The 22,535-nt window shown below is 40.9% G+C and overlaps 1 protein-coding gene across 1 annotated transcript in view; it reads left to right on the top strand.

Moving 5' to 3' along the window:
• The window catches only part of ASAP1 (ArfGAP with SH3 domain, ankyrin repeat and PH domain 1), a 148,866-nt gene that overhangs the window by 20,593 nt on the left and 105,738 nt on the right, over positions 1-22,535 (top strand). Inside the window, 1 exon segment of the mRNA XM_017825216.1 lies at positions 9,051-9,180. Within this exon segment, the coding sequence (XP_017680705.1) occupies positions 9,051-9,180 (130 nt within the window).

Here is a 22,535-nt window from a genome sequence, read left to right as displayed (position 1 = left end):
TATGGTTATCTGACATCCTGAGTTTTAACAGAACCCCACAACTTCAACATTCAAACATCTACATTAAAAAAGCATGCAGACCATAATTTTAAATATTTAAAAATAAATATTTAAAAACTTTTGCTTGAGCATTAAAGCAGATATGCCTCTAATTATTTCAGGTCTTATGTATTGTTAAACATATTGATCCACCTAATAAAATGAACAAATAAACAAAAAACCCAAACAAAATAAAATCTCATTAAAAACCAAAAGACATCGCTCCTGAATTGAAAATTTCCTGTGCTACATTCAAGTCCAGAGTATGGCTAAGTGATGCATCTTTGACAATAGTAGCTTATATAAGGGAAACACAGATGTGCCAGTAAGTTCAGGGGTTGCAAGGACCTTTTTTATAACATCCAACATCTGCAGATTTATTTCCAGCATTTCTCTAACAAGATACTATTTAGGAAATTAACAAATGAAATATGCTCAGTCAACACTATAAGCCAGCATTTGAACTTCAACTCAGTATGTCCATATACATTCATGTCTGCAAACCGTGTCTTAGCAAAGCTGGTGTAAAGGCACAAATGAATTCTGTGCCTCTGTTTAGGGTCTTAGTCCTTCTTCTTCCACAAAGTACTGCTTTTATGCTAATAAAATCATAATACAGAGGGGGAACTCCATCACAAAACCAGATCTTTCTGCTTTATATTCTCATATCATGATCAACTAGTAGAAATAAACTTTTTCATTTACCTGCCAAACCTTTTTGTCTATCCAATAAAATGGTGACAAAATTGTTTGGCCTGGGAGCCCTTCCCATCTTTCAGCTATTATTTGAAACTCTTACAATAAAATGTATAGTAAAAATACTTAGTTCTGATATAGCAGTACTCAGCTGTAAAAGCCCAGTGTGCTTTCACCTAGAAAAATAAATGTAGTTGTCTGCATTCCACAGATAGAGAAATGATGTACACAGAGATCAAATGCCATGTCAGAGCCATGAGTGGCACCCCAAAGACATGATCCCAGGTGTACAGAGCCTTTATTTCATTTTCAAACTACTTCCCAGGTTCCTTTTGGTCTGAACCTCCACCTCCATTTTCACTGCAGGCAAAACGCATGCTGCCATCAGCATACATTTAGCTGCTTAGGTAGAATCAGAGATGTGCCTGGTAATGACACAGCCGAATCATTTCCAGAGGGAAAGAGAAAATATTGAAATGTTTGCAATGTGGGTTGAGGCTTTATTTCATTCTCTTTTTATTTTGGAGAGCCTGTTATGCCAGCTGCCCCGCAACATGTTCATTTCTGCAGCATCATTCTCCGATTTTAGTCATTGCTATTTCTCATATTAAAAAAAAAAAAGCATTCAGCTACTATGATTCCTGCTTTGGAAGGACTCTTATTTCTCGTTTCAGTCAGAGTACCCTTTCATGATATATTGGCTTCATCTTGTCCTTTGCAATCCCATGGACGTGGCCTGCTCTCATGCCAATGTGTCTGCAGTGCCCTTCCAACAATCCTCCAAGGATTCACTCAGGGTCAGGAATGCAAAGATAACCACTGACAGGTTTTCCTGTGCTGGTCCTCATGGTGGGAAATGCTGGGAGAGCAGCTCCCAGGGATCAGCAGTTCTTACATGACCATCTCTGTGAGTAAAGAGTAGGCTCCCATTCACACCGTGGGCAAGAGTTAAACTTTCCAGTGGCTCCACTGACAGTTTTCTTATCCATCAGCACTCATTAGAGTTTGATATCCTTGGGCTGTCCAAACTACAGCCCTTATAGAAAAGTATGCTGCTGCTGCTTTTATATTCTGAAGATGTTGTAAGGGCTGTATTTTGAATCTGTTCTCTCCTGACACACAGAATCATAGAATATCCTGAGCTGGAAGACATCCACAAGGATTATCGAAGTCCTGCTCCTGGCCCTGCATAGGACAGTCCCAAGAATCACACCATGTGTCTGAGAGCATTGTCCAAATGCGTCTTGAACTCTGGCAGGCTTGGTGCTGTGACCACTGCCCTGGTCCAGTGCCCAACCACCCTCTGGGGGAAGACCCTTTTCCTAATATCTAGCCTAAAACTGTCCTGACACAGCTTCATACCATTCCCTAGGGTCCTGTCACTGGTCACCAAAAAGAAAAGATCACTGTCTGTCCTTCCTCTTCCCCTCATGAGGATGTCGAAGACCACAATGAGGTCTCCCCTCAGTCTCCCGTTCTCCTGGCTGAACGAACCAAGTGACCTCAGCCACTCCATGCATGCCTTCCCTTCTAGGCCCCTCATATGCAGTATTACACTTCCTATGAACCGACGTAAGGTTTCTTAAATGAGCAACTCTAACAAAACATTTCTGTAAAACAGAAGTACCAAATTCAGTACACCTGTAATAAGCAAAGGAACACTCCTTCCCTGTCCTGAGGCTGCTGCCTCTTGCCACAGGCGAGCATTTTCCTGTTTTCTCTTTGGAGGATGCAGAGGTTGCAGGAGAAAAGCCCATTGCTTGTTGATGGTGTTATTATTGTTAGCCTGGAATGCCATTACGCATTTGTCTGCATGACTCTTGATCTTGCATGACAAAACCAAAAAACAAAGGCAAAACTGAGTCAGCAGATTAGTCAGCTTAATCTTGTGTAACTCAATGCTGCACTTCATTTTCAGTGCTGTTATTTTCAGCTGCCCTTTGAGATCGCTCTTTGAGCTTACTTATCACTCAGCCAAGCTGCTCACCCAGGACATTCAAGTAAATAAGATGGAAAACATATCATTCAGCAGAATATTTATGATGTTTTGATTTAATCTTTTTCATTTGGTACACATAGTGTTAAAACTGCAAGATCTTAATGTTATCAAAATGTCATTTATAACGAGAACACAATGAGTTCTCTTTTTGCTATCATATTAATATTGAAAGAATGCAAAAAGAACCTTCTGTTTAGGCCACTCTTGTTAGTGCTAACAGGCTTTTAAACTAATACTGTAATTTCTGAGACAGTTGCTTATTTTTTCATATCTTATTTTAAATACCAAATGAAGACAACTGCTCAGAGATGCCAGTATTAAAATTGAAATCAGCTGATCCTTGTATTGAAAACAGTCACAGCAGCAACACAAATTGCTGATGCAGCTCATGTAGTCCATAAACCGCACTGGTAGATACTGTCACCTAAAGCCACAGAATTGCAATCAGCATGTCTCCTGAACCTGGATTTTGGCTTTCTGCATGTACAGCAATATGATATAGACAAGAACAGTTTCCTTTGGCTGGAAAATTACCTGACTGTTCTGTCTCAACGACACAATCATTTCAAAGATTTGTTTGCAAATGTCAAAGCCAACAGCCTTCTTTCTCAAGCAGAAACACTCCGCAGTTATCATATAAGTTTCCTTCAAGCAAATTAGCACCCATCACAATGTGTGATGTAGGCTTCAATGTTTAAAACAGGCTTTGCCTTTTCCGGTGAGTATATCACCCACTTATGTGATATTAAACGTGTAAACACGCTGCAGGTTAAAATATGTAGTTGCTACATTTTCTACAAGGCTCAGTCAGCTGTTGGTACCATCCTCTGAGAGGACACAGCTCCTGGAGGTGAAGCACCTCCTGACTAAACATTTTCCACTGAAGTACAAAGTGATGCTGCTGCTGCGTGTCCTTACATAAATGGTGTGGTTTTGTTTTTCAGAACAAAACTATGTGAGTTCCATTAACAAAAAAAGTTTACTGAGTTTTAGCACATGAGATACTCCAAAACCAAAAGCAAAACTCAGCCTGCTGAGATTCTTGTTGATTTGAAGCTTCTTTTATCCTCTAAGCCCAACATTCAACTCAAACAGCTGATGTTCAGAAATATTTGTGGATATTCTAGTACTTATGGCCATAAATTTATATAAACCTTTCCCATTAATTTTGTCAGAAGTTACCTGAAAATAATATTATAAAAATGTAGTAACAGCAATTTACTATAGAGACATTTTCTCAGGGAATCTCAAACCAGTTTTATTGGGTATCAAATACCACCGCTGACTTATGTCCTACAGTGATCTCATACAGTGAGTTAGGATCAGGAGGAGGATGGGAAGTAATGCTGACTGCTGTGTTTAGCTGAAATGGATAAATCTAACACCAAACCACAAATGTATTCAGGACAGCAGTATAGTAGAGAAACATAGCCTAAGGATATTTTCCTGATGAGTTTTAACACACCACTAGTTCTGTTGCTATTTGCTGCTGAGCTGGTGACACTTTCCATGTTGGTGAAGATGTTAAGGAGCGTAAAAAGAACAACTACGTAGTTTACTAACAAATGCACGTGAATTTCAATGATTGTATGTTTTAATTAGACACTAATGTCTAATCTACACCATTTTTATCAGCAGTAATAGCCAAGATAAGAACCTTGCAAACAAAGAAATGAGTGTAGTTGTAAACCCGTATTTGCAAAGTGGAATTGTCTTGTTCATACTTGACAATCAAAAAACCCCAAATTTGACATGTGAGATCTTGGCATGACTATGCCTGTACTAATCAAAAGGAGTCATCTGCACAGTAGCCCTGTGCACAGTGATTTCCTTCTCCAGCTAACAATTCACTTCAGCGCCACACTGACAGGCTGCAAATGGCCCCGGAGGCAGCTTGTCTGAGCATGCTTGACAGCAGGGATTGGTGTACAGCCAGGGACTTGGGTCAAGCTTGTTTACAAAACCAAGCAGCAACCACACCTTTGTGGTTTGTATCTGTGATCTTGCTTCCTATGCAGCAGGGAAATGTGACCTCAGGGTGGTCCTGGGGCTGCTCTCTGTGGGCAGCATAAGCATATCCCACAGGAGATCCACCACCAGCTTCAGCCCAGATGAGGTGTTGATATCCTGAAGAGCTGACTTTGCATGACCAAAGCTAGAGAGCCACAATGACAGAAGGGCCACAGGCTTCTCTATCTGGCTCCTTATCTATAGTGGAAAGAAAATCTTAATCTCTACCTCACCACTGTGTGGTTTCAACAGTTAATTGCATTGATGATGTGAAGAGCTGTGCAAGTGCCATGTAGCTCTTCACCTCTAGCACATATTGGTCATGCTGCAAAGTTTGCAATGATGACAATAGTCATCGTCACCTGATGGCTCCTGCTCTCAGCTCTTGTGAATGAACTGATGATATCAATCTAAATATAAGCTGTCTAGAGGTCTATAAAATGAAAATACTACAATTGCTACTCAGTTTATTGCACAACACCTGTGCTAGTAGTTTGTACTCTCATTGCTATGTTCCTTAGCCTCTCCCTAAACATGGTGACTATCACCAATATTGCAGAATTATTATCAATTTGCTGTAATTAACTCTCCTGTTGGCAATCACGGTACAAAAAGCCAGGGAATTAAATGGATTTGTAGGCTGAAACACTGAGTGGGATGGCAAGACAGCACAGGTTCCTTGACTGCAAGGCATCAGCAGTAAGGTGTGTGCTTTCCCATGCTGTTTGCATGATCCTCACCAGCACTAGCTTGTCCCAGGATGGACACAGAGATGCATTTCACTTCAGAATACCAAGAGGAGTGAGATAAGCATAACTTCACTGGCAAGCCTTCCATGAGAAAAAGGCTGCAGCACAGCCTCCCCCAGGATCTAGCACAGACTAAGATAGCGTTAGAGCAGACACTGTGAAATATAACTTTCACACTCTGATGATTATTCTTTGACATTTGTGAAGTGAAACAGTGACTTCAGTTAGTGACAATTTATAGAGAGGTGCATCCTACAAATTTAGAATTGAATCTCAGATACTGATCGCAATTCAAAACAGGAGACATGGTAAAATCTGAAATCCACTAAATGCTATCTGACATACTTACATAATTTGACTAGTTTAAACCTAAGCACATTTTTATAGGTAGCTTGTATAATTTACTTTTATTAACATCACATTAATTAACTAATCTTGCTTCCAGTGAGTTTAAGTGAAGATAATCCAAGCCTAAAGAGGTCATGCCCATAGGGCTATTTTCTTTACCAACATTTTTATAGGGGCAGGGAAATGCTGCTTCTATGCAGCAAAACAGAGCACCATGTTCTCTTAAAGAGAGTTAAAAATTTCAGAACTGTCAAAAAAAAAAAAAGGCAATTATGATTGGTAATTACTGATCTTCGTTTTTCTTTAGGCCTTCTGCTGTTCTCTTTATTTACCAGTATTCTTCTGTATTCATTCTACTTTTTATATATTTAATATTTCATTTCAAAAGATAATTTGTTTTCTGATGAGGTAACACAGAAGCTCAACTGCTGTTACTCTCTACTCAGCTTTCACTTCTGTCACTCTTCACTGCTCCAGTTTCCCTGGCCTGCCTACTCCTCTTCTTAGTTGAACATGCTCTTCAGTTCTGCACTTTAAATTTTCTCAGAATAGTATTGCAGAAATGACATCTTTAGCAGTATGTCCAGCTTCTGTCTGCACTCCCTCAGGTAGGATTTGTTTGGGATAGCACATAAGGTTATTTTACAGTCCAGAGACTAGTGCTCAAGCTCAATAACTTCAGCCTGAAGAGGAGCAGTTCAACCTTAACAGCGAGAGTACCCAATTAATTAAACCAGTTAGCCCATCAGTGCAATGGATTTATCCTCACTTGATATCTGCTAGAGAGGGATCAGGACTTTTCCTAATGTGAACACCATGTCTGTCATGCAGACCACAGGCCTGGCCCAGGAACAGCTGTGTGACAGCCCATGATTGATGTTCTGCAGGAAATTACAAGGGATGACCACAGAGACCCTGTTTGGCCCTCAGGCCATATCCCAGTCCCTCACCCATCTAGTTTCCATGCAGGCTGGGCACGCTGAAGCAGGTCTTTTGGATGCTACCAACTGCTCTTCCCTGGCCCAACCCCCCAGATAGTTCTTCACTCTCCATAATGCTTTTGATGCCACCAGCCATTTTTATCTTCTTAATCTCTCTTCCTCCTCCACTGCTCTTGCGAACAGGATCCTCAACTGATTTTCTTCCTACCCCTCCAGTCCCTTATTCAGTGCTTCAGTTTTGTTTTTTTCCCAAATCCATTTTTCAGTGCAACTCCCACACAGTTCTTTTCTTGGCTTCCTCCTCCTCTTGCCTACTCTACCTTGCAGAGTCTCATGATGTTTAACAATCATCTGTATGAGCTCCGAGCCTTTGTGCCAGAAAGCTGGATCACGTGAAGCAGCAGCAGCAGCAGCAATCACATGGCCATATGGAGGGCTTCTGCTAAGGCAATGAAATCAAAGAAACATGTTCAGGCAGGACCATTTCTCAGCAGTATTGGTCATATTTTTTCTGGCAGAACTGCATACAAATCATTTTTTATGGGTATACACAAATCAGGTATCTTCTTTTTATGCTTACTCAGGCATTGCAGCCTTTAGTTGATACTGTCAACTATTTTTGAGTTGTACAGTCATTTTATTAGAATTACATACAAAACTATGTAAAAGCCTAAATGCATTGTAATGCAGTAGGTTCTTATACAGAGAATATAAAAACTTTTAAAATGGATATAGCCATATAATATTGCTCACTTTCAGCTGTTCAGTCTTGAGTATATTTCCCATTCCTGAATGGCTGAGCTTATGTGAAGAGAATCACAAACACAAAGAGTAGGAAATCACATAGTATGGCTAAATAAATCACACTGATACAGCAGATGACCATAATTACTTCAGCCTCCTGAGACTTAGCCTTCTTTAGAAAGGAACATATGTGTCCCAAAACCTAAGCTTAAAAAAATATCATTAGAGCTGTCTGTCAGTTCCCTGAGTTACATGACGCAATAATGGAAAAAAGGATATGTTAACTTATTCAGAAATAGTGCTTTGGAGGGGACTCAGGGCTGCAACCCCCGCGGTTCAGGTCTTGGGGCAGCGCTGCTGCTGCTGCGACCCGGCCATCGCAGCAGAGACAGAGCCCTCGCTCTGGGAAGGCTCAGGTAATACATAATCGGCGACAGCAGCTTCTCTGAGACATAGGACTTCTTAAAAATTAACGAAGTATGAGGGGGGTAAAAACCTACACAGCCAGGCTGCGGAAGGGGATGGCTCTGTCAGCGGGGGCTGCACAACACCCCCGGCTTTACATCACCGGCGGATGGGGCTCCGACCGGCTGTAACGGACCTAAGAAAGGGGAAAAAGAAACAGCCCCTCTGGCTCGCCCCAGGGGTTCCGCGGACCGCGGGGCGGGCACACCGTCCCTCCCTGCTGCCACACGGCACAGGAAGCCCATTCCCCCGGCTGGCGACAGGGCTGGGCCCCAGCACTCAGCGACCTTGCCTCCTTTCACCTAAAAGCCTTTTTTTAATCGTAAGAAAAGGGAAAAAGGCACATCACACTCCCCCCCTCCGACCCCCCGCCCCTCACCGCGGGGGCGGGGGAGGGGAACGGCAGCCGCGCCTGCGCGGAGCCGCTTCCTCGTTGTCCCCCGGCCGCGGCGGCGGCGCGCGGCGCGTGCCCGCGAGCGGTGCCCGTCAGCGGAGCCGCGCCCGCCCCGGACCCGCCCAGCCCGGCCCGGCCCCGCCTCTCCCCGGCCGGGGGGCGCAGCCCGAGCCCGCACAAGTCAGTGCTCCACTCGGGCGGGAGCTGCGGCCGAGGCCGGGGGGGGCGTGGGGGAACTCGACGCGGGTGGGGAAAGGGGCTGAGCTCGGCGCGGTCGCCGCTCCCCTCTCCCGCCGCCCTCCCCGCAGCGCCGCGGCGGGGCCGGGCCGGGCTGGGCGCTGAGGGGCGGCGGGAGCGCTCCCCACCGGCGGGGCCGAGCGAGGGGCGCCGTGCGGGGGCGTCTCCCCCTTCACCTCCTGCCCGGAGGAGGAGGGGGCGGCCGGGGAGCGGCTGGATGCAGCGGGCGAAGCCGAAGCCTCCCTCTGCGGCTCCGCTGCTTTGATGCTGCGGGTCTCTGCTGGCTGTTAACATCTTCTTCCCTCTGCTTTTTTTTTTTTTTTTCCGTTTTCTTCCCGCCCCCCCACTCCCCCCGCCCCCCGAAACTTGGCTTCTCCTCGCTCCGGATCTGTGTGCTCGGCTCCTCCTGGGCTTTACCGGTGGGGCAGGATCATGCCGGACCAGATCACCGTGTCGGAGTTCATCGCCGAGACCACAGAGGATTACAACTCCCCGACCACCTCCAGCTTCACCACCCGGCTGCAGAACTGCAGGAACACGGTCACCCTGCTGGAAGAGGTAAATCAAACACACCTACACCCCACATCCCCTTTTTATTTTCCTTTTTCCTTTCTTTTTTTTTCTTCCCCCCCCTCTGTCTTTGAGAGAGCATCAGGGACGGGGCAGCACTACCCGCCCAAATCCACGGGAGCCAGAGGCGTTGGTATGCATGTAATCTGGTCTTTTAATTGTGGGACTTTGCTCTTGTGTTGAGCTAGTTACAGAAAGCTTTCCTGCCCTGGCGTCTCAAAGATTAGTGCGTAAAGCAGTTGTCTGAACTTAAATATTGCTGTGGTACTTCTTGGTGTTTTCAGTGTTGTCGGTTGTTGCAGTAGTAAAAAATGCATGAATGTTGGTATTTTTAGAGGGAAGATAAGGGATGAGTTTTGTTTGGGAGCGTTTTTAGAGGTTTTCCCCGGCCACTCGTTACATCAAGTCAGCGCAGAACTCTGACTGCAGAAATCTGCCAAGGGAGACTTGGTTTAAGAAATGAGGTAAGGATGAAGGGATGAATGTGGAGTGAGGGAAACAATATGAAAACAAAATTGGTGGAAGGAGAGGAGCAAAATAATGCAGCAGAAGTGATTACATAGTCTCAGCGTCTCAACCTTGAAGCCTCAGTGTTGGGGTTTTTTCATGCTTGTTATGAGCATTATTTAAATGTTCACTCTGCTTTGCTGTCAAGAAATAGGAGTGTGAAAATGGATAAACTTCCAGAGCTGGTTTCTAAGGGATATCAGTCTCCTGCTTCCTATTTGAGGCTTCAGTGTGATTTCCTATGGACTAGGTCAGCAGTTATGAGGAAATGTCTTCCAAATGACTTTAAAGAAGACAGTGTATAGCTCTTCTCTTGCCCTGTGCTTGCTTGAAGGTACAAGCATAATGACACTGGAAGAAGACAGTTTTTTGCTGTTGTTGCATAGGTTGCAGTTAATTGTTGCTTTGAATTATACACTTAGTTCATCAAGTATTTGTCAATTCTTCAGGAGCCAGCACACATCTAGGAGATGGATTTAACAAGTCTTAGTTTTGCTGAATGTGCTGGCATGAGCAAAACATTTGGTATGCAAGGAAAGAGTATTAGTTATTTAATTATGGTGTTCCCCTGATAATCTTGGGTATAGAAAATATAATTCCATAGGATTAAGATCAGTTAAAGTTGCCTTAGTAGAAAAAATGTCTATGTTCAAAATTGCAACAGTGCTATTGTTTACATCAACTGACTAGAGTGATTGTAAATTCACATTTAAAATGATATCTTTTATTTTTATTATGTAACCTAGATTAACTTCTGCAGCTTTTCCATAACTGTAGCTGTTTCGTTCTTCTTTTCCTCTTGTAACTAAGTCATGGTTGCTTATAGATTTGTCAGAAATCAACCTGTTAGGTTTGTGTTTGACAGTATTGCTGCCCCCTGGTCTTAACTGTGTGGAATAGGTATAGCCATTGATACGCTTATTAGTACAGTTGACAGCATGTGCACAGTTAAGTAAAAATATATATTTTGTCATTACTGGTGACTCCCAGGGTAAGAATACAGCGTAATGCTTTCATGATTTGGGAGATACTTCGGAACAGGCTGAATGTGGTAATACCTGTCCAAAGAAAACCAAAATACGGAAGATAAATACACAATGTTCTGCACTACTTGTGTGGATTGTGCGTATTTTCAAAGTTTTTATGTCTGATTTGACAGCAATAAATCAGAAGAATAAAGAATAGCGGGCGCTTCTGGTGCTTGCATTGCTATTTCTTTAATTTCTTTTGTTTGTATAACTGTTTTATGTGCTCCATTTAAATTGTTTGCAGTTTAGACTAATTCTGGGCTTGTCTTCTGTAATTTTTTTATTATCTGTAAATATAAAAAAGCTTTATTTGATGGAAAACAAGATAAAAATAAGCTCTACTGTTATATGTGCAAAAAATCTGCAACTCTCTCAAATTTGTGCTTATTAATTTGCATGGAGAAATACAGATGGTCAGGATGTGGCAGGCGAAGTGCTCCTTTGGAGCTTTTGTGTAAGCAAGCTACAATTACAATGAAGACACAGTTTTACTGCTGCTGCTTTCAGGCTGGGCTGGTTTCTATACACCTGCTTACCTAAGGTAGTGCATCCTGTGAAACAGGGGCTGGAAAACGAGTGGTTGAAGTGGGTGTTCTGTAGCTCCTGCTGCTGCTGCTCTTGTCCATGCATCATGGATGACTGACGAGCTCTTCAACCAGCTCCTGAACTTCAATTCTGAGCGTTCTGTGTTAAGGCAAAGGGGATGATTCCACCCTTGAAGCTGTTTGATTTTTAACTGAGTGTTGCATCTGGGTTGGAGCTCTCACTGGGCTTTTGCAGGCAGTGTCAGGCTCTGTGCTGTTGTGGCGCTGCTGCCTGAAGTATCTTAGGTCATTATTTTACAGCTAATTTAATTCAACACAACCTGCACCTACATCAGTGACTAGAGCTAGTTTGTGGATAAACTAATTAGTTTCTTTATTCTAAACAAGATTGCAAATGGGAACTAGTTTCTGAACAGAAATGGCAGGGGAATGAAACAGATTTAACAGAAGTTAGATATGTTTTCCAGCCTCTCAGTTTGGTGTGATTCCCACCATAGCTCAGATCAGTGGTTAGATCAGAAACACCTTTTCATAAACTACTTTGACATAAAAGAAATAGATGGTTTTGTGTATGTAGGTGCCTCTATCTAGTTCCCCGAAGTTATTACAAAATCGTGGACTTACTTTTCCTTAATCACAATTAACAAGTTTTCTGAAATAATAAAATAGGTGATGGACTCATTCGCTGATAGTTTTCGCTTGCCCATCAGTAGAAGGGCAGTGTGTTCAGCTGCCTGAATTGCTATATATTATCTCCTAGTTAGGATTTTTTTTTCCTGTTATAATTAAAATTCTTTTCAGAGGAGATTTTGGATCCCGTTAGATGCAATTCTGGGACAAGTTTCAGCTGACAGGCTTACATGTTTTCAGCAGACATGTTTACTGATTCTGATGACTTTGCATTTGATCAGTTTTCAGTGGAAAGCACAACAAAATAAAAAGGCTAACTTTATTTAAATCTATTGTAATAATATCAAAGAAGGTAGTACGAACATGCTACTATGTAGCAGTTTATTGAATAGGAAGGTTTCATGCTACATTGTTTAAAATACTGAAACTTCCAATAATTTGCAAGTTTTTTTCCTTTTAAGAGACAAAACTAAAGTTTTTGTGATCCAGTCACAGCAGATCAAGAAAAAAAAAAAGACCCTGCCATCTTTGTAGCCAGGCTTAGGCATCTTATAGAGTAGTTACCTAAAACTGCAAGATTTTTTTTCCTTATGATATTTTTATTTTTAAAGCAGGAGTGTTATGTGATTGCCTCAAGTAAACACAAATTTTAAGGTTCATTCTGTTGCTAAAATAATGGGACTGTTTTTCAAAGTCGTAGAGGGAGAAACAAACCATTACAATGTAATCAAAGTCTAATTTGAGAGAATTGCAATCTCTACTCCTTTCTGTTGATTCCTTCCTTATAATGTTAAGTTCTTCAAAAAAAAAAAAAGACATTTTTAATATATTTCTGCATGCAATTGGGAATAGTTTTATATGATGGAATACCTTTTCTCTTTAGAGAGGCTGAGAGAGTTGGAGTTGTTCAGGCTGGAGAAGAGAAGGCTCCAGGGAAACCTTAGAGCAACCTCCCAGTGCCTTAAGGGGGTTACAAGAGAGCTGGAGAGGGACGTTTTACAAGGGCATGGAGTGATAGGACAAGGGGGATTGACTTTAAACTGAATTAGATACAGGGAAGAAATTCTTTACTCTGAGAGGGATGATACAATGGAAAAGGTTGCCCAGAGAGGTTGTGGATGCCCCATCCTTGGAAGTGTTCAAGGCCAAGTTGGATGGGGCCTTGAACAACCTGGTCTAGAGGAAGGTATCCCTACCCATGGCAGGGGGCCTGGAATAAGATGATCTTTAAGGTCTCTTCCAACCCAAACCATAATATGATTTTATAATATTGATATGAAGAGGGAATTATTGCATATGTAGATGAGTGGTTAATTACTTTTTTAAAGAAAAAGGTTGAAATACTAAATATAGACAGATTAATGATACAGTCTTTTAAAATACAGCCTCTGCTTTGTTCAGACCAGACATGCTTTTATATCCACAGAAGCTCCATGATTTTTCTTACTCAAGTAGGTTTTGAAGAGTTGATTTTAATTGTTGAGTTAATATTACTTTGTGAGCTAGTTGGAATTTTTAGGGAATGATGACATCTGTTCTGAGAATAAGTAGTGCACATGTGGGATCACCACAAGACTGTCTTGATTCTGTGTCCCAGCTCCAGCTGAAAGGACATCTTTGCACTCAAGGGATAACTCACTTATCGTGACCAGGCAGTTAGTAGCAGATGTTGCTCAGGGCTGTCTTGAGATACAGAGGTTAAGCTTAAATATTTAAATTCCCTTTAGGCAGGCTGGTAGATAAGAAGGGACAGTTAGAAGCTGATGACAAAGAATAGCTGCAGTTGTTTCTGATGCCGGTTTTACTGTTTGATGCCTGTTTTACTGTTGTACTTCTGTAATACTTGAATGGAGCACTTCCATTCTAAATCAGTTTTTTGTTGGTATTATGCACAGACTTTGTTCATCAGCCTGGACTGTGAAAAGTGGTTGGATCTATTATTTATGAGTGTCTGAAGAGCAAGGAATTTTTCTATTATTTTGATCACTTCATTTCTCTTGAATTTTCTCTTGAAGCATCACCTCTATATAATTGCAACAAGTAAATTGTTACATGCTATTCTTTGTATTTCCTTGTTTTTTAAATTAAAATACATTTTTATTTTTAGAGAGTGAATCCAGGCAACTCCAGCAGCACTAGACTTAAAAGTAGCTTTTCCTAACCTTGTAACCTGTTGCTTATGGCACTAAGAAACAGTCTTGCACCATAGGGAGCTTTGTACTTAAGAGCTGGTTCTTATGTAACAGACCACAAGCAATCTTCAGTTTTTGAAGAAATATGCTTTAGGTAGCAGATATCCTAAAAATAACAGATAAGAAAATTTCTTTGTTTAGTAAATAAAATTCAGGGTAATTGTTACTGTTTTTACACTGAATGACAAATTGCACCAAAGATGTAAAAATGGGCATGTGAATGTTCTGAAATGACAGCCCACGGGTGACTCCTGATCACAATACTGAAAACGTGATGCAGAAGGAGTTGACAGCAGTGTCCTGTATTTACAATAGCTATCTTGCAAAAATGCAGCTGATGGTGCTTTTATGTTTACATGCTACAGTATTTATTCATTTAGTGTGTAATCAGTTTTACCCTTCATTTGATAGTAGTCAAAGCATTCGACTGTAATAAGCAGGCAATCTCCTTTTACTTAAATGTGACTGATGAAAGGGAAACCAAGAAACACTCACTGGCAGCTCAAAGTTTCAGTCATGGCAGAGGAATTAGCTTTACCCTTTGAGAATTTGTATTCATTTTAGGCACATTTTTGAATGTACTTACTGCTTTCAGTAGCTTGTATGTTTTTTTGAGAAGTACTGCTTCTTGTTTTGAATTCCCAGCAGGCTTCTTCATGTTTACTCATCAGTTAGGAAGCTGTGAAAGTGTTCTTTGGTGCTCTCTGTTCAGTATGCCATGCAGGTAAATCCTGACGGAGTGTGTACCGTGTAGTCATGGGAACTTGGCCCTGATGGTGGAGAGACGTTTAAAGTAACATGACTTAAAGTTGGGTTTAATGTTGAGGTTGGAGTCCTGTGGAGACACCTTGTGTAGTTAAAAAACAATGAAAAAGTACTTTGAACAAAACAGAAAGCAGGGGAAACAGCCCACAAACCTGTGTTTGTATTTCAGCATGGCGTCACTGAAAAACTGCACATGAATGATTCAATCTCATTCTCAGAATGAGGTTGATTATTTAATTTCCAATGAGTAAAACTCAATTTTCCTAACTATTGTGATTTTTAGCAATGTCAATGAAGATGGTTGTTAATAATTTTAAAAAGCAGATGTGAAACAAATTTACAGAGGATAATTGTAAGAGAGATCACATCTTATTTGAATAGAATAGTGCCTTGCAATAAAATCATTAGACAGAATCAAGCCTAGAATGTTAATTATAAGTATTGTTTCAGGTGTAGAGGTAGGCCATATAAGCATGTTTTAAAAAAAGTGCCACGGTACTTCTCTTAGACACTGTTCCATCAGGTTTGATTGATACTGGCCAAGAGGCCTAAAGTTTATTGGTGAGTGCAAAGGAAGACTCCTGAGATAACAGTGTGAGTTTCCTTTCCTGAAGGAGTGCAGCTGAAAGTGCACTCCCTGCTGAGAAATGCAACAAAGTTATTTTACATTCCTATAGAGACTGCGTTGATCTGTGTTATTTATCTATATCTATATATGTGTGTATTGGGTTGTACATATCACTGGGCTAATGCTGAGGTTTTGTATAAGCATTGTGACAAGTAAGATTTATGAGGATAGTGGGCTTGATTGTGGTGATTATAGAAAATATTTCCTTTAATGCTTCTGTGAAAAAACAACAAAATGCTGTAAGGATCCCATTTCTCCCTTTGTACACCTAGATGTGCGTGTGGGTGCACATGTGGCCTCCTTGACTCTTTTACTCATTGGTGAAAGGAAAGGCCTGAAGTTGTGTTGTTACTATGAATAAGCTAGAGAGTATATGCTTCTTCTTTCTTTTTTAATAGCCACCTCTATCTTGACCTTACTTGTTTTATCCTTTTTGTTATGTTTCTTAGCAGGAGAAATGTAGAATTCTTTCTGATGCAGAAATAGAGACTTAGAATACCAACAGATCCTTTTCACTTGCTGGTTTTCTCTTGGTTAAGAACTAAAAATCCTGTATGGTACTGGAGGTAACTTTCTGGAAAACAAAAGTCTAGGACTGTAAGACTTCGGACATGGTGTGCTCTGGCAGTCTTCTGTCCAGGCTAGTGAGAGATGGACCAGGTGAGGGACCTGCAGGGCAGGTGGGACAGTGACTGGGTTGCCAAGCCCAGAGGGTGGGGGTCAGTGGAGCAAAGTCCAGCTGGTAGCAGGTTGCAAGTGGCATCCTTCCAGGATCAGTTTTGGGACCAGAACAATGTCTGGATGGTGGGCTATAGCGTGATCTCAACAAGTGTGTTTGGACAATACCAGGTTGTTCAATATGCTGGCAGGCAAAGTGGCTGTTCAGCAGGACCTGACAGGAGGAGCCTTGTGTGGCCAACTGAAGAGAAATGTGAAATCCTGCACCAGGAATGGAGCAGCCACGTGCAGCAGCACAGGCTGGCTAGACAACAGGTTTCTAAGGAAGGACCTTGGACTCAGGTGGATGACAAGTTGAGTGTAGGTTGGCAGTGACAAAGGCCAGCCATGCACTGGGCTGTGTTACTAAGAGTGCAGCCAGCAGCCAGAAAATAGTGGTTCTTCCCATCTATTCAGCAACTATGAGACCACATCTAAAGTACAATGTTTGGGGTTCACCAGTACATGAAAGAAACTGTATACTGCCACAGGTTCAGGTGAGGATCACCAAGATGATTAGGGGCCTAGAGCAGATCCCTTAAAGAGGGGAAACTGGACTTCTTCAACCTTAGACAAGAGACTAAGGGAAGGTCATATTGCTTTCTCCAATATGTAATGGGAGAAAACTGAGAAAGCCAAAATTCTGATTAGATTTTAGGGGCTTTTGAGGGGGTGTATTTGTGGTTATTTATTATTATTATTTTGGGATTTGGTTCGTTTGTTTTGAATCATGAGTCTGAAGAACAAGTGCCCATAGAGGATGTGGAACCTCTTGTCCTCAGAGACATTCAAAACTCCACTTGACTGTAGAAGTAGGGCTTCTTAAAATTGTTTGGACTGCATGATTTAATCTTTAAGAAGATAAGCAGAGTAAAGTGGCTGTTTAGTTTCGTGAATGTGTTTTTGTGCTTTCAGGTAAAAGTTTATGCTTATTCTTGGAAAAACAGCACATTTAAACCTAATAAAACTTATATAAGCAAAGTCGATGATTTTTTTCCTTCAAGGAAAGACTTCTTTAATAGAGGAAATGGGATATTAGTTATATTTCTGCAAATATGTAGTTCAAAAAGTTTCTCAAATTTGGGGGTTTTATGATTTTTAAGAATAATTTGAATAGTTACTGACTATTTGACAATGATATAATTCTTTATAAATGATCGACCTGCACTTCTAGAAAGTCAGCTATTTATTCTGTGAAGTTATGATTATATTATAGCTTAACTGTGTATCTGCTGGATTAACTTTACTTTTATTATCAACTTTTCTTTTTAGGAAGATTATTTGAATTTTGAATTCTAGAGCTCCCAATTTGCATTTAGTGCACTAATTTCCTTTCCTCTTGTATTATATTTTACTTTTCAGGTAAATTATTTCTTGATTTTTTTGATTCTCAAATCAAGAATATGGGACTGAAGAGGGAAATATACCTGGAGAAGTGTTCTTAATACGAAACTTAGTCTTCTCCATAGCACTTCAGAAAAACTTCTTAAGGATGGAGCAGGCGAGAAAGAATAAAATATGGGAGATTTTTTTGTTGGAAGAGTTGTGGCTTGTTATGAAACCACACTAGGATTTAGATATCCAACTTCGTTAGATTTTTAACACTTAATTTCATAAAATTTTGGAATAACTCAAGTCAGAAAGGACTCATAAGGATCGTTGAGTCCAATTCCCTGCTCCTCGCAGGACTGCCTACAACTAAACTATATGAGACACTCCTTGAACTCTGGCAGGCTTGGTGCCATGACCAATTCCCTGGGAAGCCTGTTCCAGTGAACAGCCACTTCTCAATGAAGAACGTTTTCCCAGTGTCTAATCTGAGCTTCCCCTGATGTGGCTTCCTTCCATTTCCTCGTGTCCTATCGCTGGTCACCAGAGAGAGGGGATCAGCACCTCCCCTTTGGCTGCCCTTCTTGAGGAAGGTGTAGACTGTGATGAGGGCACCCCCCAGCCTTTTCTCCTCCAAGCTGAACAAGCCAAGTCATCTCAGCTGCTCCTCGTGAATCTTGTCCTTGGGGCTTTTCACCCCCTTGGTCATCCTCCTGTGGACACACTCTGATAATTTGGTGTCCTTCTCACACTGAGGCATCCACAGTACTCGAGGTGGGACCACTGTCCAGTGGGACAGTCACCTCCCTTGCCTGGCAATCCTGTGCTTGATGAACCACAGGACATGGTTGGCCTTTTTGGCTGCCAGAGTACACTGCTGACTCACACTCAACTTGCCACTGTCCACCAGAATCCTCACGGCCTTCTTGACAGTGCTGCTCTCAATCCATTCATTCCCAATATCTTGACATAGGGGTTTGTCCTGACTCTGGTGCAGGACTTTGCACTTGGCCTTGTTAAACTTCATGAGGTTCACATGGTCCCACTCCTCAAGCCTGTCCAGGTACCTCTGGATGGCATCTCTTCCCTCCAGTGTATCAGCTGCACTACTCATTTTGGTGTTACTGGCAAACTTGCTGAGGGTGCTCTGAATCCCACTGTCCATTAATAAGGATATTGAACAGTACTGGTCCCAGTAGGGGCCCTTAAGGGACACAATTTATTACTGATCGCTGTTTGAATCATTGATGTGGTCATCGAGCCAATTCCTTATCCATCAAATATTCATCCATCAAACACATATCTCTCCAGTGAGTGACAAAGATGTTGTGTGTGACCACGTCAAAGGCCTTACAAAAGTCAAGGTTGATGACATAAAAGTACATGATGATGAAAGTTCATGAATACAATGCTCATGCAAAACAAACAAAACCATTTTAATTAATACTTCTCCTGTCAGTGTCACAATCTTGAAAGTACCACAGACATTGAGAGTAGTTGAGCTGTTCTGTGCAGTGTGTAGCAAGGAAGACAACTGTTAGAAAAATCTAACAATGATGAAACAAACTTAGACACTTTTGTTCAGTGATGACAGAGTGCCTGTTCACAACCTCCAAACACTATTTGTTAATTGGCAGTTTATAAAGCTGTTGAATTTTAATATAGTTGAATGATGCTGGGATGGGCCTGAGAAATTCAAGTCCACTGACATACTGAACAAACCCTTCTGTGATGAGGATGTAGTCAGGGAACCCAGGACAAGTGGTCTGTAAAGTACAACAGAATGTGCAAATTTGGCCAGCCTGTGCCATATTGTAAGTGAGTGGGACAATGATGGTCCATTCCTGTGTTCTTAATAATGTAATATTCAATGGTGATGGTGTTTCTGAAATCAGCAGCAATGGGTGACTTTTAATTAAGAATTTTTAAGGAGGTAGCTTAAATGGCATACTGACATTCTTGTTGGTTGTGTTTTGGTTTCATATTTTTCTTCCCTCACTGTCAAAATTATGGGGAAAATTGTAAAATGAAGAGTGATGATGGTATGACAGTGTAAGTGGCATATCCTGGCTATGTCTATTGTCTAATACAATCTCTTATCTTAGAAGAGTATTTATGCTATCTCTATTAGTCTTTAAGTTGAAACTAATTATAACACAGAATGAGTTATAACTAAAGAGAAAGTTGAATGAAGCTGCCTTGGATGTTTTGACAAAGTTGGTTTTTTTACCTGTTTGTAAAACAGGTCTTGCACATTGCATTTTCCTAACCTTATAAATGATGCTTTGATTTCTTTTGCAAATTATTCTTTATATGAGGCCTTGCCAAAATTAGGCTTTTATGTTTTGATTTGAAAAAAACTACCTCGGCAAAACAATTTTGGTTCTTTCACAAGACAGAGGAATATATGCTATAGTTTTCTTGTATATTGTCATGGTTGCAGTACCTGCAATGATGTCATCTTTTGGGGGATGTTTTGTGGTGGAATTTTTCTTGTTTGTTTATTGGTTGTGGGCTTTCTCCCTCACACCTTTACTGTCTTCTGGGATGAAAGAAGCCTGCAGAGGCTCTTTGATGTGAAGACCTACTTAAATTATTTTCAGTGTTACAACACCAGAGTTGTCTGTGCACCACTTGGAAAAAATGGTTGTGTTCTAAGCATAGACAGAAGTAAAATCTTTTGGGGTGTGTTCAATGGGCAGAAGCCTGAATGCCCTAAATATTGTCTCCTTAGTTGTACAGTTACAAGGAAAGAGATGCTAGTTCTCTCTAAAACCTCCCTTTTAAAAATGTCTGTAGTCCTCTGGTGGCAGTTTTGTTGCCAAGTTAGTGTTGCTTTCACAGGAAATGCTTGGAAGGAAACCTTGTTTAAACTGGCAAAGAAAACATGAGAAGAAATGCAATATTTTCTTTGCTGACACTTTGCAGGTTAATAAAGCTCTTTGGCATAGGTGCTCCTGACTTAAACCCTCATATTCACTGTCTGTGCTTCCTTGTCTCCCCATTTCATTTGAAGTGCTCTGAATACATCCTTGCTTGCTTTTTTCCACTATATCTAGAATAGGTCCTTCAAAAATGTTTTTGTCTGTGGTTAAAATAGCTGTAACAGTGTTGCTTTACTTCAGCAGAGCCTGGTCTGTCTGCTGAACTCATATGTAGTTTAGTGTAGCTTCCTGTTTTTCTCATCCTATTTAATTGGGCAACAAGTTGCAGCAAAGCAGCTTCCTTTAAAATGAATCAGTGAATATTATGCATATTGAAAATATGAAAGCAACTTATGTCTCTTTGAATCTTACAAAATCTTGGATACTTTTCTATAGCTTTAATGTTTGTGTGGAAGGCCAAACTTGGTTGAAAACAAAGCAATTATCTGCCTTTCTGTGTATTTCTTTTCAATTTGTTTTGATTTGCATTTTTTTCTCTATCGCTGCCTTTTGATGGTAACAATAAAGAGCTGTCCTGCTTTATTTTTTTTTCTGCCATAATCTCTATTGCTTCATTCATATGACTTGTTCCTACAAGTAATGGTGCTACTTCATTGGGTCCAGATGTGTGTAGCTATCCTAACATAATTATACAATAAAATTGACAAGTGGTTATTAAAACTATCTCATTTGTCTTGCAGTGAGCATTATATAGTATGATTATTTTTATAGCAATACAACTGTTTTTTTGAAACACTGTGCCTGAAAAAAAGCAAAGGGAAATAAGAGGAGTTAATACAATGTAGCTAGTGCAGAACATAGTTCATATTATAAACCTGGGAAACAATGACTGACTTGGGAATTAGTATGAAATCATTGATTGGTTCATCAGTCATATGATAATGGTAAACTACTGGATGAAGTGATGACATTTTGCTGTAGTTGTAGTGTGCTGCAAGCACATGTACAGTGTGCACAAAGATACCTGGGTGGATGCCTCTTCTCTGATAGAGTGATTTTTGCCTGTTGTAAACATGCACCTGGACCTTTGTCCGTTTGCCAAAAGTTAAACCAGAAGGCTGTGATTTAGACTTACTCAGCGGGGCTTTCTGGAGTATCTTTCTCATCAAGTTGCTATATGAGTCTCTAATTCTGAAACAAACCTGTAATCTGTGGTAGAGGAAGAAAACCTGAACTTTGTTCCTCATAAAGCAGTGTGAAGTAGAGCTGGAGCTTGGCCTGAGGCTCTAAAAATAAGTAGAGAACTTGTGGAGAACCTGTTAGCTGCAAGAAACACAGTGTGTTTGTGATTCCCGAGCATCATCGACTGAAATGCAGTGCTTGAAGGACTTCCCAGCCATTATGGGCTGGGCTACGAGTCTGCTGAATATTTCCACCACATGGAGAGTTTCTGGTGCTTCTGCTGGAAGAAATTACAAGGGAAGTTAAAGCTTGACCGTGATTGACAATTTTTAAGTAAAGGTTAGATCACTCTTAAAGCAACTCCAGATGAACTAAATGTAAAAAACCACTAGGGTTTGATAGTGTGAATGCTTCACTATTGCTTATACAAGCTATAAGTATTTTTAGTGGTTTTTAGTATTTTAATTCATGTCTGTGAAGTGAGCATTTGCAGGAAAAAGAAACCAATATCTCTTGGTCAGTTGAATGCTAGAGAAGTGGATTTCGTCCCTGTCCAGTTAATGAATTTTTCTGAGGTATTAAAAAAATCATGTAGCATGTTTTCCAGGTGACTAGTGATTGGGATTTCTTAATTTTTGAGATTTGCCTTGAAGTCAAGTAGCCTAGTTGAATGAAGGTCTCCACCTGAAGGCAATTGAATGTATTAATTGACCATATAAAACTTTATAAATTGCTTGTGTACTGGACATTTAACATTAATGGGAAATTTTAACCCTAATCTGTCATCTTAATGATGACTGGCTGTGGTTTCTGGCCCACTAAGTAAGACACATGTAGCAAAACAGTGATCTTTCTCCAGCAACACAGGCATTTAATTGGAATTAAGCTGATGCATAAAGAGTAAGCATTGACCCCAGCATCTCACTTCTCTCCTG

This window comes from Lepidothrix coronata, unplaced genomic scaffold (genome assembly GCF_001604755.1).
Source record: "Lepidothrix coronata isolate B3197 unplaced genomic scaffold, Lepidothrix_coronata-1.0 Scaffold117, whole genome shotgun sequence".
In the NCBI taxonomy this organism is placed as follows: domain Eukaryota; kingdom Metazoa; phylum Chordata; class Aves; order Passeriformes; family Pipridae; genus Lepidothrix; species Lepidothrix coronata.
This window is presented reverse-complemented; position numbering and strand designations above follow the sequence as displayed.